At 53.6% G+C, this 24150-nt stretch overlaps 1 protein-coding gene and 1 long non-coding RNA gene across 26 annotated transcripts in view; one reads left to right on the top strand and one right to left on the bottom strand.

Moving 5' to 3' along the window:
• Nucleotides 1-24150, top strand: part of LOC125726780 (NACHT, LRR and PYD domains-containing protein 3-like) — a 189224-nt gene that overhangs the window by 52855 nt on the left and 112219 nt on the right. Inside the window, exon 15 of one of the 25 annotated variants that reach the window (XM_049003237.1) lies at nucleotides 912-982. The exons of the other annotated variants lie outside the window; for them this stretch is intronic. Within the exon in view, the coding sequence (XP_048859194.1) occupies nucleotides 912-982 (71 nt within the window). The remainder of the gene's footprint in view (nucleotides 1-911; nucleotides 983-24150) is intronic. 25 annotated transcript variants of the gene reach the window in all.
• Nucleotides 1357-24150, bottom strand: part of LOC125726799 (uncharacterized) — a 148114-nt gene continuing 125320 nt past the window's right edge. Inside the window, exon 3 of the long non-coding RNA XR_007388401.1 lies at nucleotides 1357-1480. This is a non-coding gene — a long non-coding RNA (uncharacterized LOC125726799). The remainder of the gene's footprint in view (nucleotides 1481-24150) is intronic.

The raw sequence follows: 24150 nt of genomic DNA, 5'->3' as shown, positions 1-24150 counted from the left end.
CCCCCAGGACTGGATTTGGACACCCCTGCTTTAGGTAGAAGAAACAGGCAGCACAAGTCGATGTTAACTGGCCAATGAGGTAGTGCCCCTCTCATAAATATTAATCAGCCAGCCAATCGTGTAGGGCTTCACTCGTGAATATTAAAAAGTTCTCCTGATCCACGGTGCTAAAAGAAATTAGCGCCCAGGACACACTGGATGTGCGACGGAAAATATCAAATTTCATTTCGGCGCCCATGTTAACAGATTAGAGCGGCCGCGTGCGTGCGCGAGATGTGGGGCTCACGCCTGGCGGCAGCGGCGCAGCATCTACAGTCACGCGCGCGGTAAGCGGTTCTCTATGGAAGCGTATTGCATTCATCTGGGGGAAATTAATTCTGTTTTTCAGAATTAATGAGATAATAATCCCGTTTTTCAGAGCAATATTTTTCTGAATTAATGAAAACCTTCCTGTTTTTTATGATGCGCGCACGATCTGTGCCGGAATTATCGTTTATATCAGAATCCAGATCCAAATGTTTATTAAATATCACTTTAAACGTGTAATAATATTACTTAAATATTCTGTTATTGATGGCCATTTTCGAGCCGGATGCGCCGGAATTAGCGGTTTGAAGGAAAGACACTGACTTTAGTATTGATCTCTGGTGCCGTTTTGTGGTAAATATGCTTGTGATGAATATGTCTGATGAATGTCGCTGCTTTGTCATTTTTTAATTAAATTAATTAAGCTGTTAGTTTAGCTCGCGCCCCATTTTGGCGGCTCTTCCCGCCGCCGTCGCGCGCCCGCTTTATGTTTCATAAACTTCAGTTCCCGCTTCGTTAGGGGAAGCTGTGCTGTTTTTATATCGTACAGAAACATAAAGTACAGGCGGCCTGATGGGATTAATAATTCTTCCTCCTGCCTACAGACTCCTGCCAGCTGACGCTGGACCCCAACACTGCAAACAGACGCCTGTCTCTGTCAGGGGGGAACAGGAAGGTGACATGGGGGGCAGTGCCGCAGCCATATCCTGATCATCCAGAGAGATTTGACTGGTGGGAACAAGTTCTGTGCAGAGAGAGTCTGACTGGCCGCTGTTACTGGGAGGCTGAGTGGGATGGAGATGAAGCCTGGATAGGAGTGACTTATAAAGGGATCAGGAGGGAAGGAGGGAGGGACTGTCGGCTTGGATACAATGACAAGTTATGGTGACTGTACTGTTATACTGACAGTTACTCTGTCCGGCACAATAATAAACAGACTCTCTTACCCATACAGCCCTCAGGCTCCCGCAGAGTAGGAGTGTATCTGGACTGGGGGGCTGGTGCTCTGTCCTTCTACAGAGTCTCCTCTGATGGACTGACCCCCCTGCACAGACTCACCTCCTCATTCACTGAGTCCCTCTATCCAGGGTTTCGGGTTTATAGAAACTCCTCAGTGTCACTGTGACGTGTTGCTGGTTCTCCTGGCAAAAGGGTAAAATCTCTGCTTTTTAACCTTTATAATCCTTTTCACTCTGAAATGTACAGAACTGTGCAAAAGTCTTAGGCAGGCAAAGAAAATGATATTTAGATTATCCTCCTGTTGGTGTAAAACTATGATATGATGCCTGTCAAAGTGTGTCAGCTTCGCCATTTCAGAACCTCTGCTAAAATCATCCTAGTATTTGCAGCGACCGTCCAGTGCAGCCATGTATTTTTTGACTTGGCCACTGGCAGACGTCATACATCTAGTCAGTCTCTCACTGACTTTTTAAACCAATATATTTAATTATTTAATTGAGCTGTTGGTGAAATTTAACAAAATCGTGGAACGGCTGAGGTGCCCCTGAGGAGAAGTTTGGGAACTGAAGCGGTGTTCATCTAGCCATCCAACTAGATATCAGTAACTTTTTAGGAAACAGAAGAAATTATTACTAGTTTTTATTGTGTTACTCTTAATTTGCACACGTTCTAATGTTAAATTGTGTTTTTTGTTCTAAGCCAAAGTGCACTTGCTACCCAGATAAACAGCTTTAAACATTTCTTTGGACTGCCTAAGACTTTTGCACAGGACTGTATGTTTGACAAAAAATAAATGACTGTGTTCAGTGAGCTGAATAGCATGAAAAATATAGTTTTAATAGTTTCTCTCTCTGACTAAAATGTAATTAAATGTAATCCTGATTGGGGGGGGGGGGGGGCTATCCCCTTCTCCTGTATATGTACATTTTATATATTGTATATTTATGTCCATTTACTGTATTTCCTCCCTATACAATGACAAAGGCTTTCTGTTCTGTCCTATTAATGTCCTGCTTCAGCGTCACCCAAAGCATAACTGAGTAACATAATGAAACCACAGTCTGCTGGATTAAGTTAAATTCACTGTATTACTGCAGCTGAACATAACGAACACAATGACAATCAATCAATGTATAATAATCATTTAACTAGAGACATAACAGACTGAAAAAAAACTGGAAAATCTAATTATGTCCTGTAACTGTCCTGCTTCAGTGGATTAAAGTAAATAAAATTGTTATTAATATATTTCAATAAATAAAGAAATTTGTTTTATTAAATAATTAACACCTTTGCCACCCCCACCCTCCAGTAATAAGTCTGCTTGCTCCCCCGTTGGACAGAACAGGCGGGTGCCCAGGCAGCCTTGCCACCCCCACCCCACTGTAAAAGGTCTGGTTACTCCCCCGTCGGACAGAATAGGCAGGTACCCAAACACCGTTGCCACCCCCACCTCACTGTAAAAGGTCTGGTTTTGCCCCTGTCAGACAGAACGGGCAGGTGCCCAAACACCCTTACCACCCCCACCCCACTGTAAAAGGTTTGGTTATGCCCCCGTCAGACAGAACGGGCATGTGCCCAGGGTCCCTTACCCCCCCCCCCCACCACACTGTAAAAGACCTGGTTGCCCCCCCGTCTGACAGAATGGGCAGGTGCTCAGACACCCTTACCACCCCCACCCCACTGTAAAAGGTTTGGTTTTGCCCCCGTCAAACAGAACGGGCATGTGCCCAGGGTCCCTCACCCCCCCCCCCCCCACACTGTAAAAGACCTGGTTGCCCCCCCGTCTGACAGAATGGGCAGGTGCTCAGGCAACATTTCCACCCCCACCCCACTGAAAAGGTCTGGTTATGCCCCCGTCAGACAGAACGGTCAGGTGCCCAGACAGCCTTGCCACCCCCACCCCAATGAAAACGGTCTGGTTTTGCCCCCGTCAAACAGAACGGGCAGTTGCCCAGGCAGCCTTGCCACCCCCACCCCACTGAAAAGGTCTGGTTTTGCCCCCGTCAGACAGAACGGGCAGGTGCCCAGGCAGCCTTGCCACCCCCACCACACTGTAAAAGACCTGGTTGCCCCCCCGTCTGACAGAATGGGCAGGTGCCCAGGCAGCCTTGCCACCCCCACCCCACTGTAAAAGGTCTGGTTATGCCCCCGTCAGACAAAACGGGCAGGTGCCCAGGCAGCCTTGCCACCCCCACCCCACTGTAAAAGGTCTGGTTATGCCCCCGTCAGACAAAACGGGCAGGTGCCCAGGCAGCCTTGCCACCCCCACCCCATTGAAAAGGTCTGGTTATGCCCCCGTCAGACAGAACGGTCAGTTGCCCAGGCAGCCTTGCCACCCCCACCCCACTGTAAAAGGTCTGGTTATGCCCCCATCAGGCAAAACGGACAGGTGCCCAGGCAGCCTTGCCACCCCCCCCCCCACTGAAAAGGTCTGGTTATGCCCCCGTCAGACAGAACGGTCAGGTGCCCAGGCAGCCTTGCCACCCCCACCCCACTGAAAAGGTCTGGTTATGCCCCCGTCAGACAGGACGGGCAGGTGCCCAAATACCCTTGCCACCCCCACCTCACTGTAAAAGGTCTGGTTTTGCCCCCGTCAGACAGAACGGGCAGGTGCCCAGGCAGCCTTGCCACCCCCACCCCACTGAAAACGGTCTGCTTTTGCCCCCGTCAGACAGAACAGGCAGGTGCCCAAATACCCTTGCCACCCCCACCTCACTGTAAAAGGTCTGGTTATGCCCCCGTCAGACAGAGCAGGCATGTGCCCAGGGTCCCTTACCCCCCCCCCCCCCCCCCCACAACACTGTAAAAGACCTGGTTGCCCCCCCCGTCAGACAGAACGGGCAGTTGCCCAGGCAGCCTTGCCACCCCCACCCCACTGAAAACGGTCTGCTTTTGCCCCCGTCTGACAGAATGGGCAGGTGCTCAGGCAACATTTCCACCCCCACCCCACTGAAAACGGTCTGGTTTTGCCCCCGTCAGACAGAACGGGCAGGTGCTCAGGCAACATTTCCACCCCCACCCCACTGAAATGGTCTGGTTTTACCCCGTCAGACAGAACGGGCAGGTGCCCAGGCAGCCTTGCCACCCCCACCCCACTGAAAACGGTCTGGTTTTACACCGTCAGACAGAACGGGCAGGTGCCCAGGCAGCCTTGCCACCCCCACCCCACTGAAAACGGTCTGGTTTTGCCCCCGTCAGACAGAACGGGCAGGTGCCCCGGGTCCCTTACCCCCCCCCCCCCCCACCACACTGTAAAAGACCTGGTTGCTCCCCCGTCAGACAGAACGGGCAGTTGCCCAGGCAGCCTTTCCACCCCCACCCCACTATAAAAGGTCTGGTTTTGCCCCCGTCAGACAGAACGGGCAGGTGCCCAGGCAGCCTTACCACCCCCACCCCACTGAAAACGGTCTGGTTTTGCCCCCGTCAGACAGAACGGGCAGGTGCCCAGGCAGCCTTACCACCCCCACCCCACTGAAAACGGTCTGGTTTTGCCCCCGTCAGACAGAACGGGCAGGTGCCCAGGCAGCCTTGCCACCCCCACCCCACTGAAAAGGTCTGGTTTTGCCCCCGTCAGACAGAACGGGCAGTCGCCCAGGCAGCCTTGCCACCCCCACTGTTAGGTTGAAAAAACTGTTATTAATCATTTTGTTATCACTCCTGTATGATCAGCAATGAATGTAAATATGTATATATATTATTTTTTTTCCCCTAGCCTCATACTTTAGATTATATTAATAATAGCATTCCCACCTTAGCAAAACCAGAACTTTCTCTCACCTCCCTATTCTGCATGACTCTTGCGCCTCCCACTGACTATAAATAAAGGAGTCAAGGGGAACCACCCTTTGTGACACATTCTGCTGTAGTTTTCATTGCAGAGAGTGTGGGTACCCTTGCAAGTAAAAACTATAAAGTGTGTTGTCTCAATAAAAGGTGGAGTTGGGGTGGAAACGCCGGGCGCTTTCCCCAACATAGAATTTGGTCCTTCGAGCCGGATCCGAGGAACCCCGAAGACGTCTCCAGTACGCCGAGAGAAGCGACACCGAAAACTGCCGGCAGTCACTCGAAGACGGGTGCAAGAAAGACCTGTGATGTGAATTCGTCATCAGGCCGGTGGTTAGAACTGCGCTCGACGTCTGGTGATGTCTGAAGGACCTCGGTGACGGAACAGAGAGCACACTACATAGGTGAGAAACACGGCACCTAAGTGAATAGGTGGCCAAGTGAGACATACGGCACCTAAGTGAGTAGGTGGCCAAGGCATGCATGTGGTTAAGCTTAGCCGAAATTAAGCGGGAGCGAAAGTAGGCGTTGTGGGAGAGAGTGTACGGCGTTCTATGTGGATGTGTCCTTACAGGTTTTAGACTAACCTACACGATCCACCCTAAAAGCAACAACATACTGGTGACTGAAGGATAAAGGACGGGTTTCATCCCTGAAAACTAACACCGCTGCTCTAATAGTGAGCAGTAGAAGGCCGTGTTGGTGTCCTCCTGAGGTCTCATGCCAGGGACTTGCTTTTAGGATTTTTTATGTTTTGTAGTGTATTCAATAAAAGGTAACAATGGGAAAAAATCTGAGTAAACAAATCAAACTAGAGGGAGATGAGAAGTTTATGGAAGGATATAAACCAGGATCAGGACAAATAAGTAGTCAGAGATGAAGGAAAAAACATGGGTTTGAAGGAAAACTCCATACTCCAGACATATTAAAGTTACAGGGAAACTTAAAACTGGAGATGTTACAGACTACCAATAATAAAAAAGGCCAAGATAGAAAAAAGGAATACGTTTTCTCTGATGCATGGTTAGAACAGAGTAAACTAAGAGATAATAAGAGACAACAGAAAAAGGGAAATAAGGAGAAAAAACTGCAGGTGGCTTTAATCACACTAGACGAAGAAACGGCAGCAAGACCTTCTGCCCCTCCAGCTCCTCCACCGCCCCCACAAATTCCGGTGCCTGCACCGGCGCTGGTTCCAGCCACAGATAGACAAGAAGCAGGGGGGGGGGGGGTGGAACCATCTCGCATGTTAACTCGAGGGTCTGATCCCTCTCTATATCCTGTAAAAGATTTGGCCACAGCTAAAGTACAATGGCATCCAAAAAATAACACAGAACAAGAGGAGGTAGAATGGCAGTGTCCCCTCGTAGAAGTGGCAAACCCAAATCGAGGGCCAAATAATGCAGGACCCGAAACTATGTTAGTATATAGACCCTGGACCGCTGAGGATAGAACAGCGGCTTTAAAAGGAATACCCCCGATTGAAGAAGGGGTACCCGAGTTTTGGACTGCCATCCTAGAATTACAAAGTAGTTTTCATTTGAACGGCAGGGAAATGTACCGATGCCTAAGACAGTTGTTTACCCATAAATGGGGACGTGTGGCAGGCGACTTCACTGGACACGGTGCCAATAATCAGCCCTTAGCACATAACTCGCAGGAACTCATACAAGCATTACAACACCTGCGAGAGAGGATAGACACAGTCTTCGTGAGACGTGCAGATTATGGGCGAATAGCGCAGTGCAAACAAAAACATGGAGAGGAACCAGAGGATTTTATGGATAGGATGCGAGTGGTGTTCAGGGGAAATTCAGGAATTCCTCACGACGAGGAAGACGGAGGAGTGTATCAGCAACAATTAAAACGAGCTTTTGTCGCAGGCCTAAAGCCTGAATTGCGAAAATATCTCGACAAACATTGGGTACATCAGAATACTGGCTCAGTCCAACAAGCCTTAGAATATGCCCAACACGCACAGAAAGCGCAGAAACAGCAAAAGACAGATACAATATTCAGCGCCTCTGACGTGGTAGCGCTAGTGCAAACGAACCCTCGGGGACGCGGGGGATTCAGAGGTAGAGGAAGAGGAAGATTTAGAGGCCGAGGAAGATTTAGAAATAAACAAACAGGAGGGTTTTCACAGGAAACAGAGTGTTAGACATGCGGGAAACCTGGACATTTAAGCAGGGACTGCAGGTCAGGGAAGCGACCATTTAATCCAAACTCCACCGAAAATGACCAATGACCCTCCTCGGAGACCCCTGTTGCCGACACTATCCGAGGTGAAACAGAGGTCATTTTAAGGGAAGAAACGGAGGTTACCTTACAAGACCTCCTGGATGAGGAAATAGATTTGCAAGCAGTATGTCAGCTATTAGCAGAAAGGCAGTGGGGAACTTTGCCAAGTCGGAAATTAATCATAAATGGCAAAGTATACGAATGCCTGTGTGATACTGGAGCCTGTAGGACTGTCCTAACCTCCAGTCCTCCTGAAGTCACATACTCCTTGTGACGCCCGCTCCGTCCGCTCCTCGTGTGTGCCACGCCCCCTAATTACCCACGTGTGATTTCCTGATCGTGCCCAGTCGTGTCTTGTTTCCTGCTGCCTTGTTTCATGTATTTAAGTTCCTGATTTGTACTAACCCGTGTCTGTCATTGATGTTAGTTGGCGTCTTCTGTTCCCTGCCCCGTTACTCGGAATAAACCCCTTGTTTGCCCTGATTACGGCTTGTCTGCCCGTTTCTGCCTGCTCGCCCGCACGATCGCCGCTCTGCCCGCGATCGAGCGTGACAGAATGACAAACCCACAAAAGACGAAGCGGAGGCAGAGGAGAGTCCCGCAGGAGACTATCAGTCTCGGAGCCTGCTCGCTCTCCCGGATGTGGCCGTCTCCGGACGCGGAGAAGCCCGTCCGGACTCCAGCCCGAGGACCGACCCCACGGGACCCGTACTCCGTGTGGAGGTACTGGCCCTCGAGTACGGACGAGGAAGAAGAGTCCTTCTATCCTTACCCGGAGCCGGAGTTCGTTTTCTCGCCGTCCGTTTTCACGGACGTCACGCCGCCTCCCGCCACCGCCAGGCGCCGGAGGAGGAGGAAGAGACCGGAGATCGCCGGTACGGAGGAGCTCCCTCCGTTACTGCCAGCGGACCCCGCTCCGATGCAGCCGCCGCCGCCCGCGGACTCAGCGCAGGTGCAGCCGCCACTGCCTGCGGTTCCCATGCCTGCGCAGCTCCCTCTTCCCGCTGCAGTTCCCAGGCAGGCGCCCCCACTGCAGCCGCCTGCTGCAGCTCCCGGGCAGGCGCCCCCTCTGCAGCCGCCTGCTGCAGCTCCCGGGCAGGCGCCCCCTCTGCAGCCGCCTGCTGCAGCTCCCGGGCAGGCGCCCCCTCTGCAGCCGCCTGCTGCAGCTCCCGGGCCGGCGCCCCCACTGCAGCCACCTCCAGTTCCTGACCGCGCTCCAGTTCCTGCAGAGGCTCCCCCACTGCAGCCGCCTGCTGCAGCTCCCGGGCAGGCGCCCCCACTGCAGCCGCCTGCTGCAGCTCCCGGGCAGGCGCCCCCACTGCAGCCGCCTGCTGCAGCTCCCGGGCCGGCACCCCCACTGCAGCCACCTCCAGTTCCTGACCGCGCTCCAGTTCCTGCAGAGGCGCCCCCACTGCAGCCGCCTGCTGCAGCTCCCGGGCAGGCGCCCCCACTGCAGCCGCCTGCTGCAGCTCCCGGGCAGGCGCCCCCACTGCAGCCACCTGCTGCAGCTCCCGGGCAGGCGCCCCCACTGCAGCCAGCTCCTGTTCCTGACCGCGCTCCTGTTCCTGACCGCGCTCCTGTTCCTGACCGCGCTCCTGTTCCTGTCCGCGCTCCTGTTCCTGTCCCGGCGCCCCCTCCGCCTGCAGCAGCTCCAGAGGCGCCCCCTCCGCCTGCAGCAGCTCCAGAGGCGCCCCCTCCGCCTGCAGCAGCTCCAGAGGCGCCCCCTCTGCCTGCAGCAGCTCCAGAGGCGCCCCCTCCGCCTGCAGCAGCTCCAGTCCCTGTCCTAGTCCCCGAGGTGGTCCCGGACAACTCCATCTTGGCTCCTCCCTCTTCGGACGTGGAGGAGCTGGAATGGGACCCCTCGGGGACAGAACTTGCAACCCCTTGTCCTTCGCCCCGGCGACATCGACCCCGAACTAGGGTCGGCCTGTCTGTGTCCCGCAGGGGAAGGGGACACAGACGCAGGGCTGGGGTCCCGCCCGCCCTGCCCCCTGGCTCGCCCTCCCTCGCCTGCGCTCTGGCTCGGTTGGCGCCTGCGGTTCCTGGCCCTCCGGGTCGGCTGTCGCCTGCGGGTCCCCCTCCGAGGCCTCGTCGCCCCGCCTCGCTCCCCTCTCCAGAGCCTGGTCGGTTGCCTGCGGGGCCCCTACCTCCGGCCCTCCACCGGACGTCGCCGCCTGCTGCGGCTCCCCCCTCCTCCGGGCCTTCGCCGTGGTCCCCTCCTGCTCCCTCGTCCCCTTCCCCGGTGCTCCCTCCTGCTTCCTCCCTGGCCCCTCCGCGGGTCCCTCGCCCTGCCTCCTCGGCCCCTCCGAGGTCCCCTCCGGCTCCGGCCTCCCGGCCGCCTGCGGCCCCTCCGGCTGCCTCCCGTCGCCCGCTGGGGCTCCCTCGGGCTCCCCTTCCTTCCTCCTCCTTCTCTCCCTTCTTTCCTGTCTCTGTCCCGCCTGTCTTTGTTCCTCCTCCTGCCTTTGTTCTGCCCCGCTCTGTTCCTGGTTTCCCGTCGTTCCCTCCCGTCACTCCCGCTCCTTTTGTTCCGCCTGTTCCCTCTGTTTCTCCCTTCCTGGTCTGTCTGTCGGCCTTTCCTGTCTTGTGTGGTGTCCTGTCCTGGCTCCTGCCTCTTTGTCTGTTTTGCCTGTCTGTCTTGTTCCCTGTTCCCCGTTGAATTTTTTTTTTGCTCTTGTCTTTCAGGTCCTGTTCTGCCTCGTCCCGTCCGTCGCCCCCTTCCTTGGCACGCCCGGTGTAGCGCGCCTTTGGGGGGGGGGTTCTGTGACGCCCGCTCCGTCCGCTCCTCGTGTGTGCCACGCCCCCTAATTACCCACGTGTGATTTCCTGATCGTGCCCAGTCGTGTCTTGTTTCCTGCTGCCTTGTTTCATGTATTTAAGTTCCTGATTTGTACTAACCCGTGTCTGTCATTGATTTTAGTTGGCGTCTTCTGTTCCCTGCCCCGTTACTCGGAATAAACCCCTTGTTTGCCCTGATTACGGCTTGTCTGCCCGTTTCTGCCTGCTCGCCCGCACGATCGCCGCTCTGCCCGCGATCGAGCGTGACACTCCTCATCTGTCATAAATATAAAAACAGCAGGAGGCCAAACAGACAGTCATCAGCTAACAAACCCAGTTGCAGTGAAAGATAAGGAAACTGGGATTGAATGTCAAGCACAAGTGTTAATAAGCCCTTCTTGCCCTGTCAATCTGTTAGGCCGTGACCTTATGGTACAGATGGGCATTAGTGTAGTTGCCACAAACTCTGGCATGAAAGCAATCATAAATGAGGAAGCCTATGTTGTGCAAGGAACCGGAGCACCACAATATTACTGGTCACTGGACCTAGGGGGAACTGCACAGACACGAGAATTGTTGCGAAAAACTAGAGAAAAGCAGTCCCCTAAACAAACCCAGTTCATGCCTGACGATGCCTTACACGTCACTATGTGGTACAAAGGCACCCCAGGACCAGATTATGCCTATGACAAAACGTTTCATGCCCTCCAAGACACTTGTATTACCTTACAACATTTGTATGTTAACTCCACTACTGGCTTTTCTGCTGCCTCAGTCATCTTATCTAATAAACAACAGGCTGTGTTCAGAGGGGAAACACCACACGTATCTCTATCAAAACCACCTCAGATGCAGTGGAGGGACGTAGAGATGTTCTTACGAGATTCCATGCACAGTTACAATGACTACCAACCCGTACCTGGCTCCTGTTGGAGCTATGACAAAAAACACAATGTGTGGCGGTTCCCTTTGGGATGGAGAGTTCAAACCACTCTCACCACACACTTGCAGGACCCAACCTGACAAATTTTTTCTGTTCTGGAGGGGGGATCATGTCCAGATCTAGATCGCCTCCCGGAAGGGTTGTGGTCGTCCTCCCCCACTGATGTAGGACTGGTAAAGGGGTTCCCACCATACAAAGTAATTGTGAAATCAGAACACCGCCCGGTAGTTAGATAATACCCGTTAAAACCTGAGGCAGAGAAAGGTATAGCCCCTGTAGTGCAGGATATGTTGGCATCAGGAATATTGCGAGAGGCTCCTGAGGCCACTTGCAATACTCCTATCTTCCCTGTCCAGAAGGGACATACAGGGAAATGGCGCATGGTGCAGGATTTAAGACCAGTTAATAACATAGTGCAACACGCAGCACCAGACGTGCCCAACCCACACTTATTGCTCAACTCATTAACCCCTGATAAAAGTTACTTCTCAGTAGTTGATCTCAGTAATGCATTTTTCTCAGTACCATTGCACTCTGATTCTCAACATTTATTTGGTTTCACCTATAAGGGAAAAAAATACACATATACTAGACTCCCTCAGGGATTCTCTGAAAGTCCACATGTATATACCATGGCCCTTAGATATTCTATGAGTACCTGTAAAATACCATCCCATAGTCAAGTGCTACTGTATGTAGATGATATATTAATTGCTTCAGATACAAAACAGCATTGTAAGGAAGCCACACTGTTGGTGTTACAGCATTTATATGATACAGGACATAAAGCATCAAAACAAAAATTACAATATTGCAGGGAGGAAGTTATATATCTTGGACATAAACTCTCCCAACAAGGTCGATCATTATTAGAAACTAGAAAACAGGCAATACAAGAGGCACCAAAGCCAAAGACTAAACAGCAAATGATGTCCTTCTTAGGACTTTGTAATTATTGCAGAGAATGGCTACCTGATTATGCCGCACTCGTTCAACCTCTGCAAACCTTAATTTATGGGAAAGACATGGCCTTAAAAGATAAAATTCAGTGGACAAAAGAAGGAGAATTGGCATTCACAAACTTAAAAATGATGCTACAAACAAATGTGATACTTGCCTTACCAGATTATCAACAACCATTTACCTTATGTGTTGATGCAAATCAAGGTTATATGAAAGCGGTATTAACACAGCCGTTCGGGACAAAGGAAAGACCACTAGCATTCTATTCTAAATGATTAGATGCAGTAGCAGCTGGTTTTCCACAATGTTTGCAAGCATGTGCAGCTGCTGCAGAAGCAGTAAAATTATCAGCAGAATTAGTGTTGTGTCACCCACTCACCCTGAAGGTGCCACATTCAGTTTCATTAGTTTTACTGCAGACGCCGCTTCTGTTCCTCACACATGCTAGACATCTGACCTTAGTCTCACTCCTGCTTTCACAGTCAAACATTACTATACAGCGATGTGGTCCTCTTAACCCTAGCACCCTTCTTCCGACAACGGAAGATGGAGAGCCACATTCGTGCAAAGCAGTTGTGGAAGAGCAAACAAAACCCAGAGCAGATATTTTACAGACCCCAATATCAGATTCAATGGTTGTTTATGTAGATGGATCAGCATCAAAAAATGATATGGGAAAAAATAAGGTCGGGTATGCTGTAGTTACGTCCACTGAAGTGTTAGAGGCCAATGCACTCCCACCTGCTTGTTCAGCACAAGCGGCTGAACTCTATGCTGTAATTAGGGCATGCGAGCTATTCAAAAATAAGTCACTTACTATATACACTGATAGTCAATATGTGTTTGGAGCTGTTCATCACCATGCAAGAGTGTGGAAAAATAGAGGTTTTAAAACATCGCAGGGAACGTCTCTAACTCACACAAACTTACTACTTAGATTATTAGATGTTGTACAATTACCGACTCCCCTTGCACTGTGCAAATGTAAAGCACACCAAACCGATGCTTCCACAATAGCTAAAGGAAACAACTTTGCAGATAAAACTGCCAAAGAAGCGGCCCTGAAACAGCCCACCTTATCAGTGGCAGACATTCTTTTCATAGATAGTGATGTGCTGTGTGATGCACAGATTCATGCTCCTAAAACAGAAATACAGAGTTGGATCAAGAGAGGAGCAATACAGCAAGGGAAAGTTTACTATATGAATGACAAGCCCATCCTACCAAAAAACTTATACAAAACAGCTGCCTTAGTGAGCCATGGAAATACTCATGTCTCAACAGGAGGGATGGTACATATTATCCAGCAATACTTTTATGCTATAAATTTTTCTGATTATGCAAAGCAATTTTGTAGAACATGCTTAATTTGCTGTAAACATAATGCACAGGGTAACATGAGACCAAAACGTGGCCAGTTCCCTGTAGCTGAGTACCCGTTTCAAGTTGTACATATGGATTTTATTGAATTATCTTGGTCACAAGGGAAGAAGTACTGTCTAGTCATTATAGACACCTTTTCTAAGTGGGTAGAAATATACCCTGTAAAGCACTGTGATGCAATGACTGTTGCAAAATGTTTGGTAGGCCATTATTTCCCTACTTATGGCATACCTCATATTATAAGATCAGACAATGGGACTCATTTTGTAAATCAGACCATGTCCCTTTGTTCACAAGCATTAGGTTTTACGCTTAAGAATCATTGTGCTTATCACCCTCAGAGTGCAGGCTTAGTGGAGAGAACTAACGGCACTATTAAAACAAGGCTCAGAAAAACAATGGAAGAGACAAAAAGGCCGTGGCCAGAATGTTTGTCTCTAGTAAAATTGTGGATGAGAATAACTCCCATTCCTGCAGGATTAACACCTTTTGAGATAGTGTACGGAAGGCCGTTTCCCCTAGCAACCGAAATGAGTGATATAGGGAAAGCGGACAGAGAAAATACATTGGCTAATTGGATGCGAAAGTTGCTATCATCACAACAAAAACATAGCCCCAGTAGTCTGCCAGTAAATTCTGTTTCTAACCAACAGGATAACTTGCAGCCAGGGGATTGGATCCTGGTCAAGGTCCTGTTGCGGAAGGAGTGGAGCACACCTCGGTGGGACGGTCCTTATCAAGTCCTCCTCACAACACCAACAGCTGTGAAAATAGCAGAACGACCTTCCTGGATACACAAAAGTCACTGTAAACCCATCAAGCCCTTATCAGAGGCCTCAGCGACAGAGTAGCAGTGGAAGTCCGCTACAAAGGCACAGTAACCAATAGGGTGCTGCTGTCTCAACCCGGTGAAGAAAACAACTGAACTGCACTCTATTAGGATGGCTCTGACGGGGTGGGGATGTGGTAAGGTGACTCTAGGGGTCATTCTTGTTGTTGGACTTGTATGGTTGTCCTTGCTCCCACTAGCTCCATTGCAACACCTACGGCGATGGACCCATGACGACTTCCATCTGCGCCCGTTGCCTGCTGACCATTCACACCCGTTCATGAAGAACTACTGGTATCGATATGTACATGACACTGTAACAGCAAAAAATGTGACGAATTGCTATGTTTGTTCTGTGATGCCTACTCATAGTGAAGGACCCACTGTATATGGAAAACTCATGAATATGTCCCAGGCCAAATGTGCTGCATCTTTTGCAGGTATAGGGTACCAAAGTATTGTTTCACTTATATTTTCCGTAGATGGAGACTATGTTAATATCACCACTAATGGGTCAGGTAATATAACCGTAAAAACTGTTGTGCAAGATGCCACAGGAATATACCCAGATGACCCTGGGTTCCAAAACGGCACATGTCTCCAAGACTTTTGGGTGGATTTCACCGTAACTAAAACCAATGTATCATTCCCCTTTTCTGTCCTAATATATCAAGACCCAACCACATATAATCATTCAGTCTGCATGAAGTGATGACCATGGACAGTCAACCGCAGTCCTCCTGGCTGGACTGGTTTGTTACAGGAACATGGTGGTCCATACTGATGAAAATGTGCCTACCTTTTGTTTTGTTTTTTATTTTGTTTTTCTGTTGTTTTATAACTGTTATACCATGTTTGAAAATGTTTATTAATCAAGCTCTTAATGCCGCTTTTCGGACACACAGTACAATGTTTCTCTCCCTTACTCAGAATATGGAGACAGAGCCTGTTTCCAGCGATAGCGATGAAGAAGACATGTAATTCATAATGACGGCTGAGCCGAAAGCACCCGTGCAGGGCTCGGACCTGAAGTAACGGAATTAGATGTTTTTCTATGATAAACAGGAGGAACAACTCCTAACGGTTTTCTGTACTCCAAAGTTAGGATGATGATGATGTGATCTAAATGACGGTTGTACTGGAAATGCTTTTGCAACTTGTACAATACTGATAGTTCTGATCATACTGTCATGATAAACAGGAGGGACTGTTAGGTTGAAGTTATTAATCATTTTGTTATCACTCCTGTATGATCAGCAATGAATGTAAATATGTATATACATTATTTTGTTTTCCCCTAGCCTCATACTTTAGATTATATTAATAATAGCATTCCCACCTTAGCAAAACCAGAACTTTCTCTCACCTCCCTATTCTGCATGACTCTTGCGCCTCCCACTGACTATAAATAAAGGAGTCAAGGGGAACCACCCTTTGTAACACATTCTGCTGTAGTTTGCATTGCAGAGAGTGTGGGTACCCTTGCAAGTAAAAACTATAAAGTGTGTGTCTCGTAAATGTGGAGTTGGGGTGGAAACGCCGGGCGCTTTCCCCAACAGGGTGGCAAGGGTGCCTGGGCACCTGCCCGTTCTGTCTGACGGGGGCATAACCAGACCTTTTACAGTGGGGTGGGGGTGGCAAGGGTGCCTGGGCACCTGCCCCTTCTGTCCTATGGGGGCATGACCAGACCTTTTACAGTGGGGTGGGGGTGTCAAGGGTGTCTGGGTAGCTGCCCCTTTTTCACGACGGGGGAGAACCAGACCTTGTTCAGTGGGGAGGGGGTGGCAAGGGTACCTGGGCATATGCCTTTTCAGTCTGACGGGGGCATAACCAGACCTTTTACAGTGTGTTTGGCAGGCAAGGGTGCTTGGGCACCTGCCCATTCTGTCTGACGGGGGCATAACCAGACCTTTTACAGTGGGGTGGGGGTTGCAAGGCTGCCGGGGCACCAACCCCTTCGATCCTACCGGGGAGTAACTAGACCTTTTACAGTGGGGTGGGGGTGGCAAAGGTGCCTGGGCACCTGCCCCTTCTGTCCTACGGGGGAGAAATCAGACCTTTTACAGTGGAGTGGGGCTGGCAGGGGTGCCTTGGCACCTGCCCGTTCTGTCTGACGGGGGCATAACCAGACCTTTCACAGTGGGGTGGGGGTGGCAAGGGTGTCTGGGTAGCTGCCCTTTTGGTCCGTCGGGGGAGAACCAGACCTTTTTCAGTGGGGTGGGGGTGGCAAGGGTGTCTGGGCACCTGCCCCTTCTGTCCGACGGAGGAGCACCAAGAACTTTTACAGTGTGGTGGGGGGGGGGGGGTAAGGGATCCTGGGCACCTGCCCGTTGTCTGACGGGGGCATAACCAAACCTTTCACAGTGGGGTGGGGGTGGCAAGGGTGTCTGGGCACCTGCCCCTTCTGTCCGACGGAGGAGAAGCAGACCTTGTTCAGTGGGGAGGGGGGTGGCAAGGTTGCCTGGGAAACTGCCCGTCTTGTCTGACGGGGGCATAACCAGACCTTTCACAGTGGGGTGGGGGTGACAATGCTGCCTGGGTACCTGCCCCTTCTGTCCTACGGGGGAGAAATCAGAACTTTTACAGTGTGGTGGGGGGGTTGTCAGGCTGCCTGGGCACCTATCCGTTCTCTGTGATGGGGGCATAACAGGACCTTTTACAGTGTAGTGGGGGGGGGTAAGGGATCCTGGGAACCTGCCCTTTATCTGACGGGGGCATAACCAGACCTTTCACAGTTGGGTGGGGGTGGCAAGGGTGTCTGGGTAGCTGCCCCTTTTGCACGACGGGGGAGAAGCAGACCTTGTTCAGTGGGGAGGGGGTGGCAAGGTTGCCTGGGAAACTGCCCGTCTTGTCTGACGGGGGCATAACCAGACCTTTCACAGTGGGGTGGGGGTGACAATGCTGCCTGGGCACCTGCCCCTTCTGTCCTACGGGGGAGTAACCAGACCTTTTACAGTGGGTTGAGGGTGGCAAGGGTGCCTGGGCACCTGCCCGTTCTGTCTGACGGGTGCATAACCATACCTTTTACAGTGGGGTGGGGGTGGCAAGGGATCCTGGGCACCTGCCCGTTGTCTGACGGGGGCATAACCAGACCTTTCACAGTTGGGTGCGGGTGGCAAGGGTGTCTGGGAAACTGCCCGTCCTGTCTGACTGGGCTTTTACCAGACCTTTTGCAGGGGGATGGGGGTGGCAAGGGTTTCTGGTTAGCTGCGCCTTTTGCACGACGGGGGAGAACAAGACCTTTTTCAGTGGGGAGGGGGTGGCAAGGGTGTCTGGGAAACTGCCCGTCTTGTCTGACGGGGGCATAACCAGACCTTTTACAGGGTGGTTGGGGTGGCAAGGGTGCCTGGGCACCTGCCCGTTCTGTCTGACGGGGGCATAACCAGACCTTTTATAGTGGGGTGGGGGTGGCAAGGGTGTCTGGGTAGCTGCCCTTTTTGTCTGACGGGGGAGAACCAGACCTTTTTCAGTGGGGTGGGGGTGGCAAGGGTGCCTGGGCACCTGCCCGTTCTTTCTGAAGGGGGCATAACCAGACCTTTTTCAGTGGGGTGGGGGTGGCAAGGGTGTCTGGGCACCTGCCCCTTCTGTCCGACAGAGGAGCACCAAGAACTTTTACAGTGTGGTGGGGGGGGGGGGTAAGGGATCCTGGGCACCTGCCCGTTCTCTGTGATGGGGGCATAACCAGACCTTTCACAGTTGGGTGGGGGTGGCAAGGGTGTCTGGGTAGCTGCCCCTTTTGCACGACGGGGGAGAAGCAGACCTTGTTCAGTGGGGAGGGGGTGGCAAGGGTGCCTGGGCACCTGCCCGTTCTGTCTGACGGGTGCATAACCAGACCTTTCACAGTGGGGTGGGGGTGGCAAGATTACCTGGGAAACTGCCCGTCCTGTCTGACTGGGCTTTTACCAGACCTTTTGCAGGGGGATGGGGGTGGCAAGGGTTTCTGGGAAACTGCCCGTCTTGTCTGACGGGGGCATAACCAGACCTTTTACAGTGGGGTGGGGGTGGCAAGGCTGCCTGGACTCCTGCCCGTTCTGTCTGATGGGGGCATAACCAGTTCTTTTACAGTGGGGTGGGGGTGGCAAGGGTGTCTGGGCATCTGCCTATTCTGTCTGACGGGGTTTTAACCAGACCTTTTACAGGGCGGTGGGGGTGGCTAGGGTGCCTGGGCACCTGCCCCTTCTGTCCTATGGGGGAGTAACCAGACCTTTTGCAGTGGGGTGGGGGTGGCAAGGGTGTCTGGGCACCTGCCCCTTCTGTCCTATGGGGGAGTAACCAGACCTTTTACAGTGTGGTGGGGGTGGCAAGGGTGCCTGGGCACTTGCCCATTCTGTCTGACGGGGGCATAACCAGACCTTTCACAGTGGGGTGGGGGTGGCAAGGGTGACTGGGCACCTTCCTATTCTGTCCAATGGGGGAGCAACCAGACCTTTTACAGTGTGGTGGGGGTGGCAAGGGTGCCTGGGCACCTGCCGGTTCTGTCTGACGGGGGCATAACCAGATCTTTTACAGTGGGGTGGGGGTGGCAAGGGTGCCTGGGCAGCTGCCCGTTGTCTGACGGGGGCATAACCAGACCTTTCACAGTGGGGTGGGGGTGGCAAGGGTGTCTGGTTAGCTGCGCCTTTTGTACGACGGGGGAGAACCAGACCTTTTTCAGTGGGGTGGGGGAGGCAATGCTGCCTGGGCATATGACTTTTCTGTCTGACGGGGGCATAACCAGACCTTTTACAGTGGGGTGGGGGTGGCAAGGGTGCCTGGGCACCTGCCGGTTCTGTCTGACGGGGGCATAACCAGATCTTTTACAGTGGGGTGGGGGTGGCAAGGGTGTCTGGGTAGCTGCCCCTTTTGCACGACGTGGGAGAAGCAGACCTTTCACAGTGGGGTGGGGGTGGCAAGGTTGCCTGGGAAACTGCCCGTTCTGTCTGATGGGGGCATAACCAGACCTTTTACAGTGGGGTGGGGGTGGCAAGGGTGCCTGGGCACCTGCCCGTTCTGTCTGACGGGGGCATAACCAGACCTTTTACAGTGGGGTGGGGGTGGCAAGGGTGCCTGGGCACCTGCCGGTTCTGTCTGACGGGGGCATAACCAGATCTTTTACAGTGGGGTGGGGGTGGCAAGGGTGCCTGGGCACCTGCCCGTTGTCTGACGGGGGCATAACCAGACCTTTCACAGTGGGGTGGGGGTGGCAAGTGTGTCTGGGTAGCTGCGCCTTTTGTACGACGGGGGAGAAGCAGACCTTGTTCAGTGGGGAGGGGGTGGCAAGGGTGCCTGGGCACCTGCCCGTTCTGTCTGACGGGTGCATAACCAGACCTTTCACAGTGGGGTGGGGGTGGCAAGATTACCTGGGAAACTGCCCGTCCTGTCTGACTGGGCTTTTCCCAGACCTTTTGCAGGGGGATGGGGGTGGCAAGGGTTTCTGGGAAACTGCCCGTCTTGTCTGACGGGGGCATAACCAGACCTTTTACAGGGTGGTTGGGGTGGCAAGGGTGCCTGGGCACCTGCCCGTTCTGTCTGACGGGGGCATAACCAGACCTTTTATAGTGGGGTGGGGGTGGCAAGGGTGTCTGGGTAGCTGCCCTTTTTGTCTGACGGGGCATAACCAGACCTTTTACAGTGTGGTGGGGGTGGCAAGGGTGTCTGGACTCCTGCCCGTTCTGTCTGATGGGGGCATAACCAGTTCTTTTACAGTGGGGTGGGGGTGGCAAGGGTGTCTGGGCATCTGCCTATTCTGTTTGACGAGGGCATAACCAGACCTTTTACAGTGGGGTGGGGGTGGCAAGGCTGCCTGGACTCCTGCCCGTTCTGTCTGATGGGGGCATAACCAGTTCTTTTACAGTGGGGTGGGGGTGGCAAGGGTGTCTGGGCATCTGCCTATTCTGTCTGACGGGGTTTTAACCAGACCTTTTACAGGGCGGTGGGGGTGGCTAGGGTGCCTGGGCACCTGCCCCTTCTGTCCTATGGGGGAGTAACCAGACCTTTTACAGTGGGGTGGGGGTGGCAAGGGTGTCTGGGCACCTGCCCCTTCTGTCCTATGGGGGAGTAACCAGACCTTTTACAGTGTGGTGGGGGTGGCAAGGGTGCCTGGGCACTTGCCCATTCTGTCTGACGGGGGCATAACCAGACCTTTCACAGTGGGGTGGGGGTGGCAAGGGTGCCTGGGCAGCTGCCCGTTGTCTGACGGGGGCATAACCAGACCTTTTACAGGGTGGTTGGGGTGGCAAGGGTGCCTGGGCACCTGCCGGTTCTGTCTGACGGGGGCATAACCAGATCTTTTACAGTGGGGTGGGGGTGGCAAGGGTGCCTGGGCAGCTGCCCGTTGTCTGACGGGGGCATAACCAGACCTTTCACAGTGGGGTGGGGGTGGCAAGGGTGTCTGGTTAGCTGCGCCTTTTGTACGACGGGGGAGAACCAGACCTTTTTCAGTGGGGTGGGGGAGGCAATGCTGCCTGGGCATATGACTTTTCTGTCTGACGGGGGCATAACCAGACCTTTTACAGTGGGGTGGGGGTGGCAAGGGTGCCTGGGCACCTGCCGGTTCTGTCTGACGGGGGCATAACCAGATCTTTTACAGTGGGGTGGGGGTGGCAAGGGTGTCTGGGTAGCTGCCCCTTTTGCACGACGTGGGAGAAGCAGACCTTTCACAGTGGGGTGGGGGTGGCAAGGTTGCCTGGGAAACTGCCCGTTCTGTCTGATGGGGGCATAACCAGACCTTTTACAGTGGGGTGGGGGTGGCAAGGGTGCCTGGGCACCTGCCCGTTCTGTCTGACGGGGGCATAACCAGACCTTTTACAGTGGGGTGGGGGTGGCAAGGGTGCCTGGGCACCTGCCGGTTCTGTCTGACGGGGGCATAACCAGATCTTTTACAGTGGGGTGGGGGTGGCAAGGGTGCCTGGGCACCTGCCCGTTGTCTGACGGGGGCATAACCAGACCTTTCACAGTGGGGTGGGGGTGGCAAGGGTGTCTGGGTAGCTGCGCCTTTTGTACGACGGTGGAGAACCAGACCTTTTTCAGTGGGGTGGGGGTGGCAAGGGTGCCTGGCCACCTGCCCCTTCTGTCTTACGGGGGAGAAATCAGACATTTTACAGTGGGGTGGGGGTGGCAAGATTGCCTGGGTAACTGCCCGTTCTGTCCGATGGGGGAGCAACCAGACCTTTTACAGTGGGGTGGGGGTGGCAAGGTTGCCTGGGAAACTGCCCGTCCTGTCTGACGGGGGCATAACCAGACCTTTCACAGTGTGTTAGGCAGGCAAGGGTGTCTGGGAAACTGCCCGTCTTGTCTGACAGGTCTTTAAACAGACCTATTACAGGGGGGTGTGTGTGGCAAGGGTGCCTGGGCACCTACCCCTTCTATCCTACGGGGGAGTAACCAGACCTTTTACAGTGGGGTGGGGGTGGCAAGGGTGTCTGGGCACCTTCCTATTCTGTACAACGGGGGAGCATCCAGACCTTTTACAGTGGGGTTGTGGGGGGGTAAAGGTATCCTGGGGACCTGTCCGTTCTGTCTGACGGGGGCATACCCAGACCTTTTACAGTGGAGTGGGGGTGGCAAGGGTGTCTGGGTAGCTGCCCTCTTTGTCCTTCGGGGGAGAACCAGACCTTTTTCAGTAGGGTGGGGGTGGCAAGGCTGCCTGGGAAACTGCCCAACCTGTCTGACGGGGCTTTAACCAGACCTTTTGCAGGGGTTGGGGAGGCAAGGGTGTCTGGGCACCTGCCCCTTCTGTCCGACGGAGGAGCACCCAGAACTTTTACAGTGTGGTGGGGGGGTTGTAAGGCTGCCTGGGCACCTATCCGTTCTCTGTGTCGGGGGCGTAACCGGACCTTTTACAGTGTGGTGGGGGGGGGGGGGGGTAAGGTATCCTGGGCACCTGCCGTTATCTGACGGGGGCATAACCCGACCTTTCACAGTGGGGTAGGGGTGGCAAGGGTGCCTGGCCACCTGCCCCTTCTGTCTTACGGGGGAGAAATCAGACATTTTACAGTGGGGTGGGGGTGGCAAGATTGCCTGGGTAACTGCCCGTTCTGTCCGATGGGGGAGCAACCAGACCTTTTACAGTGGGGTGGGGGTGGCAAGGTTGCCTGGGAAACTGCCCGTCCTGTCTGACGGGGGCATAACCAGACCTTTCACAGTGTGTTAGGCAGGCAAGGGTGTCTGGGAAACTGCCCGTCTTGTCTGACAGGTCTTTAAACAGACCTATTACAGGGGGGTGTGTGTGGCAAGGGTGCCTGGGCACCTACCCCTTCTATCCTACGGGGGAGTAACCAGACCTTTTACAGTGGGGTGGGGGTGGCAAGGGTGTCTGGGCACCTTCCTATTCTGTACAACGGGGGAGCATCCAGACCTTTTACAGTGGGGTTGTGGGGGGGTAAAGGTATCCTGGGGACCTGTCCGTTCTGTCTGACGGGGGCATACCCAGACCTTTTACAGTGGAGTGGGGGTGGCAAGGGTGTCTGGGTAGCTGCCCTTTTTGTACGACGAGGGAGAACCAGACCTTTTGCAGGGGGGTGGGGGGTGGTAATGCTGCCTGGGCACAGGCCTTTTCTGTCTGACGGGGGCATAACCAGATCTTTTACAGTGGGGTGGTGGTGGCAAGGGTGCCTGGGTATATGACTTTTCTGTCTGACGGGGGCATAACCAGACCTTTTATAGTGTGTTGGGGAGGCAAGGGTGTCTGGGTAGCTGCCCTTTTGGTACGACGGGGGAGAACCAGACCTTTTTCAGTGGGGTGGGGGTGGCAAGGTTGCCTGGGAAACTGCCCGTCCTGTCTGAAAGGTCTTTAACCAGACCTTTCACAGTGGGGTGGGGGTGGCAAGGGTGTCTGGGCACCTGCCCCTTCTGTCCGATGGGGCAGGAACCAGACCTTTTACAGGGGGGTGGGGGGTGGCAATGCTGCCTGGACACCTGCCCCTTCTGTCCAATGGGGGAGTAACCAGACCTTTTACAGTGGGGTGGGGGTGGCAAGGGTGCCTGGGCACCTGCCCGTTCTGTCTGACGGGGGCATAACCAGACCTTTCACAGTGGGGTGGGGGTGGCAAGGGTGTCTGGTTAGCTGCCCGTCTTGTCTGACGGGACTTAAACCAGACCTTTTACAGTGGGGTGGGGGGTGGCAAGGGTGCCGGGGCACCTGCCCGTTCTGTCTGACGGGGGCATGACCAGACCTTTCACAGTGGGGTGGGGGTGGCAAGGGTGTCTGGGAAACTGCCCGTCTTGTCTGACAGGTCTTTAACCAGACCCTTTGCGGGGGGGGTGGGGGTGGCAAGGGTGTCTGGGCACCTTCCTATTCTGTCCAACGGGGGAGCAACCAGACCTTTTACAGTGGGGAGGGGTTGGCAATGCTGCCTGGGCACCTGCCCCTTCTGTCCTACGGGGGAGAACCAGACCTTTTTCAGTGGGGTAGGGGTGGCAAGGTTGCCTGGGAAACTGCCCATCCTGTCTGACAGGTCTTTAACCAGACATTTTGCAGGGGGGTGGGGGTGGCAATGCTGCCTGGACACCTGCCCCTTCTGTCCTATGGGGGAGTAACCAGACCTTTTACAGTGGGGTGGGGGTGGCAAGGGTGCCTGGGCACCTGCCCGTTCTGTCTGACGGGGGCATAACCAGATCATTTACAGTGGGGTGGGGGTGGCAATGCTGCCTGGACACCAGCCCCTTCTGTCCTACGGGGGAGAAATCAGAGCTTTTACAGTGGGGTGGGCGTGGCTAGGGTGCCTGGGCACCTGCCCGTTGTCTGACGGGGGCATAACCAGACCTTTCACAGTGGGGTGGGGGTGGCAAGGCTGTCTGGGTAGCTGCCCTTTTGGTCCGACGGGGGAGAACCAGACCTTTTTCAGTGGGGTGGGGGGTGGCAAGGTTGCCTGGGAAACTGCCCGTCCTGTCCTACGGGGGAGAAATCAGAGCTTTTACAGTGTGTTGGGGAGGCAAGGGTGCCTGGGCACATGCCTTTTCAGTCTGACGGGGGCATAACCAGACT

The sequence above is a fragment of the Brienomyrus brachyistius genome, unplaced genomic scaffold (assembly GCF_023856365.1).
Source record: "Brienomyrus brachyistius isolate T26 unplaced genomic scaffold, BBRACH_0.4 scaffold76, whole genome shotgun sequence".
In the NCBI taxonomy this organism is placed as follows: Eukaryota; Metazoa; Chordata; class Actinopteri; order Osteoglossiformes; family Mormyridae; genus Brienomyrus; species Brienomyrus brachyistius.
Note: the sequence above shows the minus strand (reverse complement) of the source record. Positions and strands in the feature narration are given on the sequence as shown.